Consider the following 15,285-nt stretch of genomic DNA (forward strand, 5'->3'; position numbering starts at 1 on the left):
CCTGGCCACATCTCCTCCAGCTTTTGTTGTTATTAGATTTCTTGATGATAGCCATTCTAACTGGGGTGAGGTGGAATCTCAATGTTGTTTTGATTTTTAGCTTCTGTTTTCTAAGAAGTGACATCCTTTAGACTGGATTTTCTTTTCTTTTCTTTTTTTTTTTTTGGGTCTGGTCATAAGGCCTGAACTCGGCCTGGGCGCTGTCCCTCATCTCTTCAGCTCAAGGCTAGCGCTCTACCCCTTGAGCCACAGCGCCACTTCCAGCTTTTTTCTTTTTGCTTATGTGGTGCTGAGGAATCGAACCCAGGGCCTCATGCATGCAAGGTGAGCGCTCTACCACTGAGCCACCTTCCCAGCCCTAGACTGGATTTTCTTTAATCATTTCAAGTTCCCCAAATAGCTTCCTAACAGATAAACTCTGTTTAATCTTCTAATATTTGAAAGATATTCAGATATACACACTGGCCCAAAACAAACTATCTCAAGTCACATTTTCTGTGGTTTCTTTCATATAAAGGGAAAGTATACATATGCAAAGGAATAAAAAAATCACAATTTTGAAAGGTATTGTTTTTATACTAATACAAGTATAAAGAATTAAAACAATATTATCATCTATGATTATTTCTATCTCAATATCACTTAAAATAAGAAAATAGAGCTATTTGTTCTTTTAAAACAGGAAAATTAATCAATAGTCATGGAGATTATTTTTACTAGCTGAATAATATCTAATGTTTATTTTTATAAATGATACAGAGATTTATATTCCACATATTAGTTACAATAACATTTACCAAAGCCAAACATGATGTTTAAATATAGTTATTTACAGATGGTATAACACGTACTATAAGTTATATATTTCTATGAAATACAGAAATATGTTTACCTTCTAATATAATCTTATTTTGATAATAAAATATGAAGTAGAATTTGTAATAGAAATGTAATCAATGGGGTACATGATCTGAATACAAATAAGCCCAATAGAGGCCTGACATCTAGGGAATTCTATGCTTTTTCTCTTCTTATTTCCAATTGTTTTGCTACCTCTTAAAGCATAAATATAGGACCTAATTACTGGTGAGAAGTAAGGTCTTCTGTTCTCCATGACTCCAAAGTTTCTTTGACCTGGAACTGCTCCATGTGAGGAGAAAAGCCCAGTTATTTTGGAATAAGTCCAACTGTGGATTTCTTACACTTATTAACCCAGCTTATAGTTGACTTCAGAGTTCCGGGAAGATACATATGTTTTTATCAAAAGTTCCTGCTTCTAAGCTTAAAACTAGAAGTTGTGTGACACTATTTCTGAGCCAGGATTAGTCACCAAAGAACAAATGCTCATCTTTTCCCATTGTAAGAAATCGCACAACTCTATATTATTGAGATAAATAAAGGTACTAATGGTTACAGAAGATGACATCTGAATATACAGATATGTTTGGACTATGTTATTTACATCTAGAAACAACAAAATACTACATATTTGGCCAAAATAATTCATATTTTGCAAAAGCTAATATTTAACTTAGTAATCTCATAAAATATTGATAATACTACTTTATTTCCTCTTGATTAAAAATAAATTTTCTTCTGATCATAAAGATAATTGTATCAAATGGAAATTATTACAGATTATACTGGAGAATGTAGTATTTTTGCATAAATGTTTTACTTTTTATTTTTATATATATCATATATTTTACTTTAAAATATGTAATATTTTTAACATAACCTGTTGCATCTTAGATGAACAGATTTATCATCAAAATTATTTTCCTATAACCAAATAGCAACATCTGAATTTACATCTTGGAATTCATTGTAGGTAAATGAACGTGATCGTCTCCTAAGATTTGTTGGTCTCGGGGGTCTTCCTTCTACCAAGTCTAAATAGATGTCAGATTTCAGAAAGCGTGTATAACTGTCTTGCTCCATGAGCTGGTATACTCTGCTTTGGGCAGTATTAAAACAGTGAAGGGCTGGTTGGGTGATACTCTTGGCAATAACTTCTTTAGTGTGAAAATCAAGGTTAACCTGGACAAAGAAACCAAAAAACAAAAATCAAAAATAAAGTGTATCACTGTCAAAATATTTAAACAAAACAGCTTTTAGAAACAATGTAGGATCCTACAAAGTTGGATTGGGTATATGACATGTTTGGATGGGTGAATGTTATTCCTCATAAGGATCTCTCAATCCAGTTATTTATTCTTGTACAGTGCTGCCTCTGCCTCTTCTACCTCTTACATTTCTGTTTCTTTCTAATTTAGAACAATGCAATCTTGGGTTATAAGTATAAAGTAGACCACTCTATTTTACTCATTGGTTTTCACAATTTTAAAATTTATAGAGGGACCTCATAAAGTATTTGGTGACAAGATCCAGTTTTGCATGCCTATAATCCTACCTCCTCAGGAAACATTGATCTGAGGATTGTGGTTTGAAGCCAACCTTGATATCCAACTAACCATAAAGCCTGAGAAGTGGAGCTGTGGCTCCAAATGTAGAGTACTAGATTTGATCACAAAAACTCAGAAACAGCATCCCTTTCTGGAGTTTAAATCCCCACCAGTATGAGAAAGAGAAGAAAGAAAGAAAGAAAGAAAGAAAGAAAGAAAGAAAGAAAGAAAGAAAGAAAGAAAGAAAGAAAGAAAGAAAGAAAGAAGAAAGAAAGAGAAGGAAAGAAGGGAGGGAGGGAAGGAGGAAGGAAGGAAGTGAGGGAGAGAGAGAAAGGAAGGAAGGAAGGAAGGAAGAAAGAAAGAAAAAGAAAGAAAGAAAGAAAGAAAGAAAGAAAGAAAGAAAGAAAGAAAGAAAGAAAGAAAGAAGAAAGAAAGAAAGAAAGAAAGAAAGAAAGAAGGGAGGGAGGGAGGGAGGGAGAGAGGGAGGGAGGGAGGAAGTGAGGGAGAGAGAGAAAGGAAGGAAGGAAGGAAGGAAGAAAGAAAGAAAGAGAAAGGAAGGAAGGAAGGAAGGAAGGAAGGAAGGGAGGGAGAAAATTGAGTGATTAGAAACAATGAGCTTGGTTAATCTTGGAAACATGCCAATGAGGTCTCTTTTTACACCGAAGTTCAGTTTTGGTAGGCTTTGATAAAAGAAAATATGCTATGATTTGCCTAAGGATAAAAAAATTCCTATTAATTTTCTTACTGATTTATCTAGTTATGATGGTGGTAAGATTTTAGATCTGGGCCCTCTACTTTCCTCTATTGGGTAACATGGCAAAATTGCCTTCCTTTCTTCTAATCTATATATTTACCCATTGATAGATAGATAGATAGATAGATAGATAGATAGATAGATAGATAGATAGATAGATAGATAGATAGAATGAAGGAATGTGGACCTAGTGGAAGGAAGTTAGAAGACTGGGTTGTAAGCTTGAGGAGATACTGGGATTCTAGAGCCCCTTTATGTACCATCAATGCTTTTGTTTCCCAGATGTCATGGGTGACAGGATTTCTGCACACACATCTTCACTATAATCTTTAACCTTTCCATAGACTAATCTACTATGGATTTAAGTCTCTGAAAACATAAGCCAAAGTGAAGATTTCCTCCACTAGTTTGATTTATCTCAGATATCTGACACAATGGCAGAAATACTCATACAGACAATATTAACTAATAATGAAAAAGTAAAATGAAAATGACAAAAACATCAGTTCCACCATTTAAATTAAGAATTGCTTTCAGATATATGAACAGAAACATAGACACTCTTTAATACTTAATGATACTCAAATATTAATTTCTAGACCTCTAACCATTTGAGAAATTACAACATAGTACTATTTTATATTTTCTTTACAATGTGGGAAAACCTACATTTTTCCAGTAAATTCAAAGCCAAATTATCTTTTTATCAACTATTTTGAAATTTCTTTTCATATCTTAATGCCGAGAAATAACTTTGGGGGCAGCAAAGCTACACAGAAGGATGCTGATGCATGGGAAATACTTTTTTTTCCTTTCTTTCTTGCCTTCATCATTTACATAAATCTGTAGTTTCTTTGAGAAGTTGTTGTGTTGAGGTGATTAATATGAATAAGAAGCCAAAATGTTGTTTTAATAATATTGATTCATTCTACATGAATGTAACTCTAAGGAGTGATCCTAGATAGGCCCTTTTTCTCATCCTAATATCTTACACTACTCTTTGTTCATATATAAATTTCAATATGAATAACCAACTTTGCTTTAACAACACATCAAACACTCTGGCAAAAGGTATGGCAGAACCACTCTGAGGAAAGCAAATTCTCACAAAGCTATTTTTACAAGGACGATACACATTTCTAGTTGTGTTTACTATACCTCTTGTGGAGCATCGCTCTGTATGAATTTCTCATATATTGCTTTGGCTTTGAGTATAATTTGTTGGGGATCCTCACTTTTCTTGAAATCTTCACAGGCAATCCAAAATTCAATGTTTTCCTCACTGAATTCGGTTTTAAGAAATCGGGTGAAAGCATCCAGTCCATCTATCAAATAAAATGACATAACTAAAAATATCAAACAAAATAGATGATAGGAAAGTATGAGTATACATATTAACCAAAGATATGTCTTCCCTGTAATGCAATATTGTGGTACATATATCCCACTACTGTAGGAGAGCTGAATATAAGTTAGCTGTAGTTTTCATAACATGAAAAATAAACATGGTTGTTAGTGAAATAAGGTTAATTTCATACTTGAACCTAAATACCTCACTGTAAATAGGACCCTTATTTGTCAACTTCAGTTGGTATCTTTCATATTCATGCCCCTTTCTCAGAATGGGGCTTCATTCCACAAGGCATAAAGTTTTGTCACTCACAGCCCATAAGTTCCATTTTCATGTCATTCTTCTAATTCTCAAGATGCTGGATTTTCCCGCACAAAATTGCAGTGTTTTCAGAGTGTTAACAGCCCTCTTTCCCCAAACCCACACATTAAAATCATATTGACCCATCACTGTACATAATCTTAGTCCTGTTTCGGCAGCGACAAGTTAGCTATTACTCAATGGACTCTTGGGAGTCACATCTGAGTTTCTCTCTTGGAAGCATCTGATAATACTGACTTGTCCTCTTTGAAATACTTATCTTTATAGGATTCTAGGATACAATACTTCTGATTTCACACTGTTGGATTACTTTTGTGGATATTTGTGGATGATGGTTGTTCTGTTCTCCAGGAAATAGATTTATTTTAGCCTGCTCTGTCTCTCCTCCTCTGTCTTCCCACGCTCTCCTCTTCCTCTTGTTTTCTTTTCAGCATTTTTTATTTTTATTTTTTTTCTGGAGCTCCTTTACCCCATACCCTGTACTTTTATGCACATTGTGGGCACCGGCATTCAAAATGAAGTACTAACTTTGGCAAATGATGTTTTCCTGAGTTACATTTTGATAGCATTAAAAGATTTATGGTGGGTGCCAGTGGCTCACACCTGTAATTCTCACTACTAACAATGCTTTTAGGAAAAACACAGTTTCATGCCATCCCTGCAGAAAAGTCCTTCTGACTTTATCTTTAAGGAGGGAAGTTGGCATACAGGTTATATGTCTGATCTAGAAATGGCAGGAATCCCTAGAGTAGGCAGATCATGTTTCATTAATAGTGTACCAACCTAACAAACTAAAGGCTCTGACTTCAAATCCCATACAACCAATAAAAGTACAAAAATGATTTACATCTCTTTATAGGAAATTATAAAAAGAAAAGTTTCTTGCCATGAAATATTTTCCAGCTAATGAAATATCTTTTTTATTTACGTATAGCCTTTGTTTAAATTGTCTCCATTTGATGTCTTAATCCCTTCTTACCTCACTTACTTCCCAACACACTATAACCGGGCTTATATTCAAACAATCCCCTTAAATTACTTTACCAGATCAATTTATCATTCTAGTCAATGAACTTTTTCTCATTCCACATACTGTTTCTCTCTATACTGACCCCCATGGCCCCTGCACTCGTTAGTTTCCTTTTACATTTTGGTCTGCTGTTTCTCTGACACCTTCTCTGCTAATTTCTGTCCAACCTTCCCTTAAATTTCTATTCTAGTAAAATCACCCCATTACTCCAAAATAATCTTCTGGGTATTTTCAGAATTCACCTCTTATCTCTTTCCAGAACCAATAGCTTATTTGGGGGAAAATAAAAGCATGTTAAATATCTCCTCCACTGAATTTCCTAAAAGATGTACCATAGCACAGCTTTTGGGACTTACTCCAAAACTCTTACCTCATACATAGTGTATAATGAAATTTTATTGTGTGTCCCTTCATTGTTTCTTTTGTATGTTTGTCTTTTTCTTTTATGAAGTATGTTACCACTTGATTCAGAGCAGAATTACATACTATTTTAAGAACATCCCAGTTCATGATAGCATTTCCAAGTGTTCCTTGCCTCCTTCCAGCTTCTTGGTTCATTATACCCACTGTAATATTCTTAACATGCTTCCAATTTAGATTTTAATTAGAGGTCATGTAGTTTGGAAAATCACAAATCCTTCTAAAATGATCTGAATATCGTTTCTATACAGTTTCCTATTACTGTGACAATATTTAAAATATCATGCTGAGATTTCATATCATTTCCTTTGCTACATTGAGAAGGTCATGAGACAGGATACATTTTTTAATTTGTCACCAAGTCTCCAATCTCCAGTATAAAGAAACCATTACATTATTTTTAATATAAAATGTTATTTTAACAAAAGTTTTTAATTTTAGTAATAAACAAATTTAATCAAAAAAGTAAAATACACAAAACCTTTCCAAGAAATAATTTCAATGAAATATCAGATCTATGATATTTATCAGAGAAAATGACAATTACCAGAAAAAAAATCACCAGGGTCAAGAGATAGTCCATAAAATGAAAAAAAATGCTCTATAGTTATTATATAATTCATTTCCCAAATAAAAAAGGTGGTAACAATGTAAATAACAATCCAATTAATAAATGGACAAAGTATTTAGATAATTCTCTAAAGAACGAAGTGCTAATAAATACGTAAAGATTCTTTTGAATTTATGAAACTAAGATCATTGTTTTATTTCCTCATCTCTGGTTTGACTTTTACTTCTTTCATTTTTTCCATGTTTTGCAATGATACTTGGCAAGAAGCGCAACTTGGTATGTGATATATCTTATCTGTAAAAGCAAAACCACAATTAAAATAATAATACATAAATCAACCGCTTGAACTGAATTTTCTGCACCCAACTTCAGCTCCAACCAGAATGCTCAAAGCTACGGCTCTATCACTTGAGCCACAGTGCCACTTCCGGTTTTCTGGTGGTTTATTGGAGATAGGAGTCTCATAGATTTTCCTGCCCAGGCTGGCTTTGACCCACGATCCTCAGATCTCAGCCTCCTGAGTAGCTAGGATTACAGACCTGAGCCACTGGCGACCATCTCCAACCAGAACTTTTAAAACCTCGTATTTTTATTGGTAAAATAATTTATTACTGGATGAGCCTGTGCAGATAAATTACAGTCTGCTAGAGAAGAAAGCAACGTTATTTGAAAACCCTAGCAAACATAAAAGTGTAACCAATTTAACAAGCATAGTAACAGGAAAGTATGGAGTCTCACTTGATACACAAGGAAAAAAAGGGATGACAGCCGTGTAGCTCCAAACAGAATTTTCTGCTGTTGCTCTCAGTGAGTAAAACCAACATAGTCCTCCTGGTTCAGCAGCTGGCAGAGACCATTAGAATGGCAGCCATGTACCAGGCAATGCCTGTTTTAGTTAAAACATCTTTTTGTGCATGTCCTGAGAAGAACTTTTACTGCGATGAAAAGTGTGTGCCTGACATCCATACTTCTTTTCCTCTTAAATTTCTAATATTTTTTGTGTTTCCTCATATTAACATCCATTGCATTGGATTATGGTCCTAAACCTTTCTTTCCATTTGTCTTTATAGTAATTTTTAGAACTGATAAGTTGTTCGTATTTTCTAGAAGAATTCTCAATTTTTTTTTTTTATTTTTGTTTTTGGGTCCGGTTGTGGGGCCTGAACTCTGGGCCTGGGCACTGTCCCTCAGCTCTTCAGCTCAAGGCTAGCGCTCTACCACTTGAGCCACAGTGCCACTTCCTGCTTTTTTCTTTTTGCTTATGTGGTGCTGAGGAATCAAACCCAGGGCCTCATGCATGCAAGGCAAGCGCTCTACCACTGAGCCACCTTCCCAGCCTGACTAGTAGCATAATTTGTTAATCAACATTTTCCATTTAGGACTTTATCACGATACATTATGAATGTCTCCTTGTGACAGTAATCATTTTTTAATCCATGTTGCTTATGTTTATTTATATTTTTAATCATTTGCATGTATTTAATATTTTCACTAATAGTGAAAAGAGAGAATGCCAGATTTAGTTGTATCAATATGATTTTGGCTAATTACAATTGTAAAGAAGGATATTTACAGAATGCCAGGTGAAGTTATTTTGTAGGAATTATTACCTTGCTAAATCTTTCTTCACTTTGGATGAGAGTATGATAGAATCATTATGTGACAATTTATTAAATTAGAGTAATAAATCCAGGTTATATATTTCTTTCAATTTTAATCCTTACCATCTAACTTACGGTTATATAGTTTATAGCATATTTGAAGCAGAAAAAAGATTTTTAAATTTAGTAATTGTTATTTTTCATTACAGTAGTAACCATTGACCTTTGTGTAGTGTCTAACATTTATTGGTTTCTTATTCATCATGTAATTTAATCCTGACACATCCATTTCTGTTAGAACTAAAAGCCATTATCTCAATTTACATTGGAGGAAGTTGAAAGTCAGAGTGATTAGGACACATAACTAATGCTGATCAATCGTTTATGCTGCAGGGGAAAAGAGATCTCAAATCTCAGAGGAACTCAGGAAGAACATTTTCTTAGAAACAAATTTACATTTGTTATGTGAGCACATAATATTTTAGAAGCTACATTAAATTTCCACCAATAGACAAAGGACAAGGGAGACCAAAGCATCAGTGATACTCATAAGATACTATGTTGAAAATGATCTGTACTATTGGGGGGAGGGAAGGGAGAACAATGAAGGAGGGGGTAACAAGTTTGACAAGAAATGTACTCACTACCTTACTGATGTAACTGTAACCCCTCTGTGCACCACCATTACAATAAAATTTTTAAAAAAGAAAAGAAAAATATCTCATTTTTCCAGTAAATCACTCTTATCTGTTTCCTTTTTCTCATTAACAAAAAATATTGAGTAGTACTGTATGTTAATGTTGGATAAGAGCAGATAAAGGTTTAGAAATATGGCTTATGTAGAAGAGTATCTATGTAGCAAACCAATCCACAGTACCACGAAAACACAGAAAATTTTCAAAAATATATAAATTGAATTATGGAGAAAAATATCATGTTTAGTCACTTAATAACTTACAAAGTCTGATAAAACTAGTCATAGCAAGAGAGTGAGGGTGATTATATTCTTCCTATTCTCAATACCAAGAAATCAAAAAATCTAATAGATAAAAGGATAAGGGAATGTGATGTGTGTATGTCTATTGTATTTACAAAGTAGACAACTATCTATGCAGCCATATAGTAGAAAATAATTATGTCATTTATGGAACAGTCAAAAGACAAATATTTTGTGATCTCTCTCATATATAAGAATGAATAATTTATTTCATGTAAGTAGAGAACAGAATAATGGTTGCCAGAGGTTGGAAAATGTAGGGGAGGGGGGCAGAAAAGATAGACAAAGGTTAATGGTTATTTAAGAAAATACAATTACATAGGAGTATATTCTACTGTTCTATAGGTCAATAGAGTGATTATAATTAACCACAATTAAACATAATTTAATGTATAGCTTAAATTGCTAGAATGTTTCCATCTTAAAACAAAAATGAATAATTCTAACTATGCTGAAGTATACTTTATATACCAACATCAAAACATGACAAAACACCGTAAAAATATATAGAATTATTTCTCAATCAAAATAGCTCAAGGGAAGGTCAATATGTTGGTTGACATTTCTTTTTTAATAATTGACATATATGTTGGACATGATTTGAAATTTGAATTGACATAATTCAGCAGTTATAGGTTATCAAGAATGAAGAAAATGCGCAATTGGGGGAAATTCCCTGTCATTCTCACCAAGAATAAGGAGTGACAGTAATGTTACAGTGGAACTAAGGTAAAATAATGTTGTGAGAATTTTTTCAACACTGACTTCTTTTCCCATAACACTCTCCATCCTCATCCACTAGATCTTTGCCTAAATTTAAGCTTTTATTTCTCTACCCATATATTCTTTTTCTAAGTTTATTTAAAAGATGGGAATTTTTCATAGGTAGCAGGAAGATACATTGAGTCCATACATCAGTAAATTCAGGACCCATAACCATTGCACCAAGACATTAGAGGAAGTTCAACAATTAAAGAGAAAATGAGCGCAGACAACATAAGTAGGGGTTTCATTAAAGACAGCAGAGTCGTTAAAGTTCTTTGGTGACAGGAAACAAATACCTTAAGATGAAACCCTTTGCGCTTTGTTATAAACAGAAATAAAAGTAATTGGTCGTCCTTATCATGTAGTAGTGTAGGGAAAAGCTGGGAAATGATGGTATTTCAAAAAATGAGGCAAAAAATTGGGAAAAAATGTGTGCAAGGAAGTTATGAGCTTGAGGAAGTATAAATATTCAGTAATGATAATATGTGGCTTTTTTAGCTGTTGCTTCACTAAAGAAAATAAAAATAAAGCCTGTAGCATTCTATCACTTATTCAGTACAAATTTAAATGATACGCTGAGCCAAAATAAAATTTTCTTTCTGACACTAAGTAAATTAACTAAATTAAGATTATCAATCCAGCCGGGCACCGGAAGCTCACGTCTGTAATCCTAGCAACTCAGGAGGCTGAGATCATGGTTCAAAGCCAGCCCTGGCAGAAAAGTCCGTGAGACTCTTATCTCCAATAAACCAATAGAAAATCATAAGTGGTTCTTTGACTCAAGCAGTAGAGCACTCTCCTTGATCTGAAGAATGCAGGGACAGTGCACAAGCCCAGAGTTCAAGCCCCATGACCAACCAAAAAAAAAAAAAGAAAGAAAGGAAAAAGATGATCAATCCAGCTAACCTGTGTTTTAATTTAGTGTTGAAAAATTCAACCAGATTTCAATTTTACCTCCACCTAGTACACAAAACTGTACCTTAAAAGGCCTGATATCAAGTACCTTTTCTATAAAACTCTGCTTTATAATTAAAACATTGATAGGATGTCTTCATAAATGTTTCTTGAATTTCCACAAATAAACTATTTTAATTACTTTATTATTTAACAGTGAAAATAACACACATCATTTGTTAATCACAGATTTAATGAGACTGAAACTCTCCCTCAAAAGTAAGGAAAATTGAAGTTAACAACCACAGAGAGAAATAATTTACATTTTCAATAATAGGCATTTTTTTAAATAAAATAAAATTTAAGAAGTATTTTCCCTTAGCTGACTATGCTGTTCTTTAGTTTACCCTGGCTGACCTGAAATTCAGTTACTCAACACATAACATTTTCTGACAGCTTGTTTTGCATAATTGCATGCATACATTGCTTAATTTTCCATTGAAGAATAAAGTATTTGGTGAAAATATCACTAACCTCGATGGGAAAGCAGTTTGTCAAATGATTCACTCCATTTCACTGCTTCTTCAGGAGAAACTCTGCAAGACACAAAATGCAGCAAGTCTGTTTGTGAATCTGTTTGAACATATGCTTTCTGATTGCTCTTTATACTAAACTTCCCAGAATTCCCAGCATTTCTCTTTTATTTTTTTTCCTTTTTTTTTCTTTCTTTCTTGCTTTTTTTTTTTTTTTTATGATGGTTCTGGGGCTAAATGAGGAACTTGGACACTGTCTCTGAGGATCTTTTTTTTCTTTATTCCTGCTCAAGGATAACACTCTAACACTTGAACTACACTTTCAACTTTTTAGTGGTATTCGGAGATCAAAATCTCACAGACATTTTCCCAGATGGCTTCCAACTATGATCCTCAGGTTTCACCTTGGAGTAGCTAGGATTACCAACTTGAGCCACCAGCACCCAGCTCCCCACCCCCTCTCTCCTTTTCTCTCTCTCTCTCTCTCTCTTAGTTTTTTCTTGTTTAATCATTTTAAACTTAGTGAAATATTAGCTATACAATGGCAAGAATGTATCTTTCTTAACTATAAAGTGTTTTCTATCAAATTTATATATTTTTTCTTTCTCTGTTGATTTGTATGTGGTGACAGTTTTATTTGTATTACAAGCTTCAATTTTAAAAACTTTAGTCAATTTATTTTATATTTTTATTGTTAAAATAATAACAGTATGTTAAAATATCATTGTTTGGGATTGGGAATTGTTTTATTTTTAAAAATTGAATCATGTATTAAGTTTAAAACAAGACAGATATGTAAAAGGAAATCAGGTCAACTATCCACTTAATTAAGTGCATGAAACAAAATTAATTTTACAAATGAATTAATTCAATTCAATTTAATCCATAAGTAGTTGAATTTTTTAGTCAAACTTCTCTTTTGTAAAATTCAGTTTTCTTGAAGCTGTACTTTATTTTACACACAAACAGAAAGTATGACTAACAATTTATCAAATAAATAAGAAATACATCACATTTTCATACAACAAGCATGTTAAAGGTGTTGGTAGTATAGAAAGTGAAATATTTTTTAATTGGTCTTTTTTAATTCCGAAGAATTTGTGTTCAAATAATATATAAAATGATTCCACTTCTTTTGCAATGAAAAATGCTAAAAATTCTAAAACATCCTTTATTTGTTAAATTGCTATCAGTTTATTTCATTTTTTTCAAAAGAAACTTCTCAGAAAATAAGTGATTACCTTTTTAGTGGAAGATTGCAGTGCACAAACAAATTATTGATATTTCCTCATTTTGTTGGATGTTAAATATTGGTAGGTATCTGTTATAAAGATTATTTTTAAATGTTCATATAATTATTTCACTCTAACTACTAATTTGATTTAATTTTAGAAATATTTCCAGTTCCTTGAAGTAGAATTCTGCCATTTTGTAGTGTGCTGTATAATTTTCATTGTATTATATTGTATCATAATTATAGAATCAGCACAATCTCTCCCTCAGTAATGACAATATTTTACCTTGTTTCTCTTGCCCAGAACCCAAATCTACTTGAGTGGATTGTTTCATGTAAGTCAGGTTTTTGTAGGAGAAGACTTAGCCGATTTCTTCTTTCTTTAGCTCTGTAATAATCATCATAATAAAAACAGCTGTTATATTTAGGACAATTTATGTAAATATCAAAATTTCTTCATTGGCCACTGAGATACCGTCATTATTGGTAAAACTCTCATCCAAAAATTCACAAATATATTTCAATACACAGATGAATCCCTTGTATTGTGTTTTCATAAAACTACAGTAGCATGAGTTAAATATGTTTCTCTTTTACTTCAGTGACAGGCAAGGACAGATAATTATTTGAGATATTATTTCAGAAAAGAAGAACTTATTCTGCTATTATTTTTTGGCTAAAATGGCTATTCTTTCTTTAATGAAAACTACTTTAGATTTAATAGTGATTTCCTCCAAATAAAGGAGAAAAAGCTGCCCATCACCCACCCAAGGCACGGTGGTGCAATCAGCATATTTTCCAACAGACATTTTTAAAGTAAGTGCTAACAAATATGCATCCATCATGGCTTTGAAAGTAACAAACTGGCTGAAGTTTTTATACTTTTACCTTGTTTTGGCTTCTTTGCTGGTTTCTTCCTTTCCTGAACCATGTATTAACTTGAAAAACGTTTTTTCTTTAGATTCACACATATTTAGTTGAGAAAAGGAAACCAGTGATGCGTCCATTTTCTCCCTCTAAAATGAAGAGAGGTCACAGATCAGTGCCTGTCCGAAGGTATACATGGTAGAACACAATTCTGTCTCAACTCTTGCAGCAGTTCTTCAAAAAAGCAAAAAGATCATAAGAAGAAGAAAAGCCAAGAGCTGTGTTTCTACCTCTGTAAACATGTAGAAATGAGGAACCTAAACACAGTTAGATCCTGATCTATTTAGGGAAATGATACCAAGAATCTGCAGAGACTCTTGGTTGCCCAGATAAAGAAGTGTCTTACCGCAATGTAACTTCTCCTTAAAGTTTGTGCAACAAGAATAACATGTTAATAGACTCAAACAACACTGTCACTTCCTACAGGAACCCTGGGTAAGGTCTTTAATATGTATTCAAATGCAATGTGCCAAAGTATTACATGGAACAAAAGAAGATACTGCTCCCTGCTGTTACAATTTCAATTTTATTTATTTTTATTACATTAAGATAATTAAATTATAATTAATTCATATAATGCAATGCACTTCTTAATTACATTTGCTTAATATATTGCATCAAAACAAAACAACACATCAAAGTTTTATGGTTAAAAGAGAGAGCAGAAAACAATTTTTTATTTCCATGATTAGTTACTTTGCTTTTTATTTATTTGCTTATTAATTTAGTTTTGTTCTTGACAGTCCTAGTGTTTGTACTTAGGCCCTCTGCTTGCTAAGAAGTGCTATAAAACTTGAACTATACAACCTGTTTGGCTTCAGGCTTATTGTTTTGTTTTGTTTTTTGTAGATTTATTCTCATGATTTTACAAAAGACATGATTTTTTTTTCTTTTTTTTTTGTCGGTTGTGGGGCCTGAACTCTGGGCCTGGGAGCTGTTCCCTAGCTCTTCAGCTGTACACCAGCGCTCTACCACTTGAGCTTCAGCTCCACTTCCTGCTTTTTCTGCTTCTGTGGTGCTGAGTAATCTCACCGAAGGCCTCATGCATGCAAAGCAAGCACTCTACCATTGAGCCACCACAAAGGCCATGATTATCTACCTATTTCTTATTTGTAGCTGGAATTTGAAACACATACCACATCCATTTTATTAAAGTGGCAACATTTTGCCTGGAATGGTCTCAAACCATGATCACCCTGCCCTCCATTTCTGCTTCTCCAGTAGGTGGTATGAAAGTAATAGCTGTAATAGCTGCCTAAAATGTTGTTTTTTTTTAAGGGTACATTAATTGTCCCAAAAGTAAGTACAATTGACTTTGATTAGGACACTATTCATTACTCTTATGCTGAACTTCCTTAAAAATGTAAATATATATTGACTTATTTAATTTACTATACATCAAGATTATTTTTAAGTGTGATTAGATTTACACTTCAAATTATATTATTTTGAAAGAAAGTAATTATTAAGTCAGGTTCTTAA

At 33.1% G+C, this 15,285-nt stretch overlaps 1 protein-coding gene across 2 annotated transcripts; it reads right to left on the bottom strand.

Moving 5' to 3' along the window:
• Positions 1-1,663: 1,663 nt before the first annotated feature.
• On the bottom strand, positions 1,664-14,068 carry Rgs18 (regulator of G-protein signaling 18). Of its 2 annotated transcripts, none has more exons than XM_013021843.1 (5): positions 13,765-14,068; positions 13,163-13,264; positions 11,644-11,705; positions 4,318-4,505; positions 1,664-2,040 (listed from the first exon to the last, which is right to left on the bottom strand). In XM_013021843.1, the coding sequence occupies exons 1-5, from the start codon at positions 13,881-13,883 to the stop codon at positions 1,783-1,785; spliced, it is 729 nt and encodes a 242-aa protein (XP_012877297.1). In that variant the 5' UTR covers positions 13,884-14,068; the 3' UTR covers positions 1,664-1,782. The 2 variants fall into 2 exon arrangements, with proteins under 2 accessions (XP_012877297.1, XP_012877298.1); XM_013021844.1 differs by having other exon boundaries at positions 4,318-4,484; positions 13,765-14,066.
• Between the last annotated feature and the right edge of the window lie 1,217 nt (positions 14,069-15,285).

Source organism: Dipodomys ordii, unplaced genomic scaffold, assembly GCF_000151885.1.
Source record: "Dipodomys ordii isolate 6190 unplaced genomic scaffold, Dord_2.0 Scaffold57, whole genome shotgun sequence".
NCBI lineage: Eukaryota > Metazoa > Chordata > Mammalia > Rodentia > Heteromyidae > Dipodomys > Dipodomys ordii.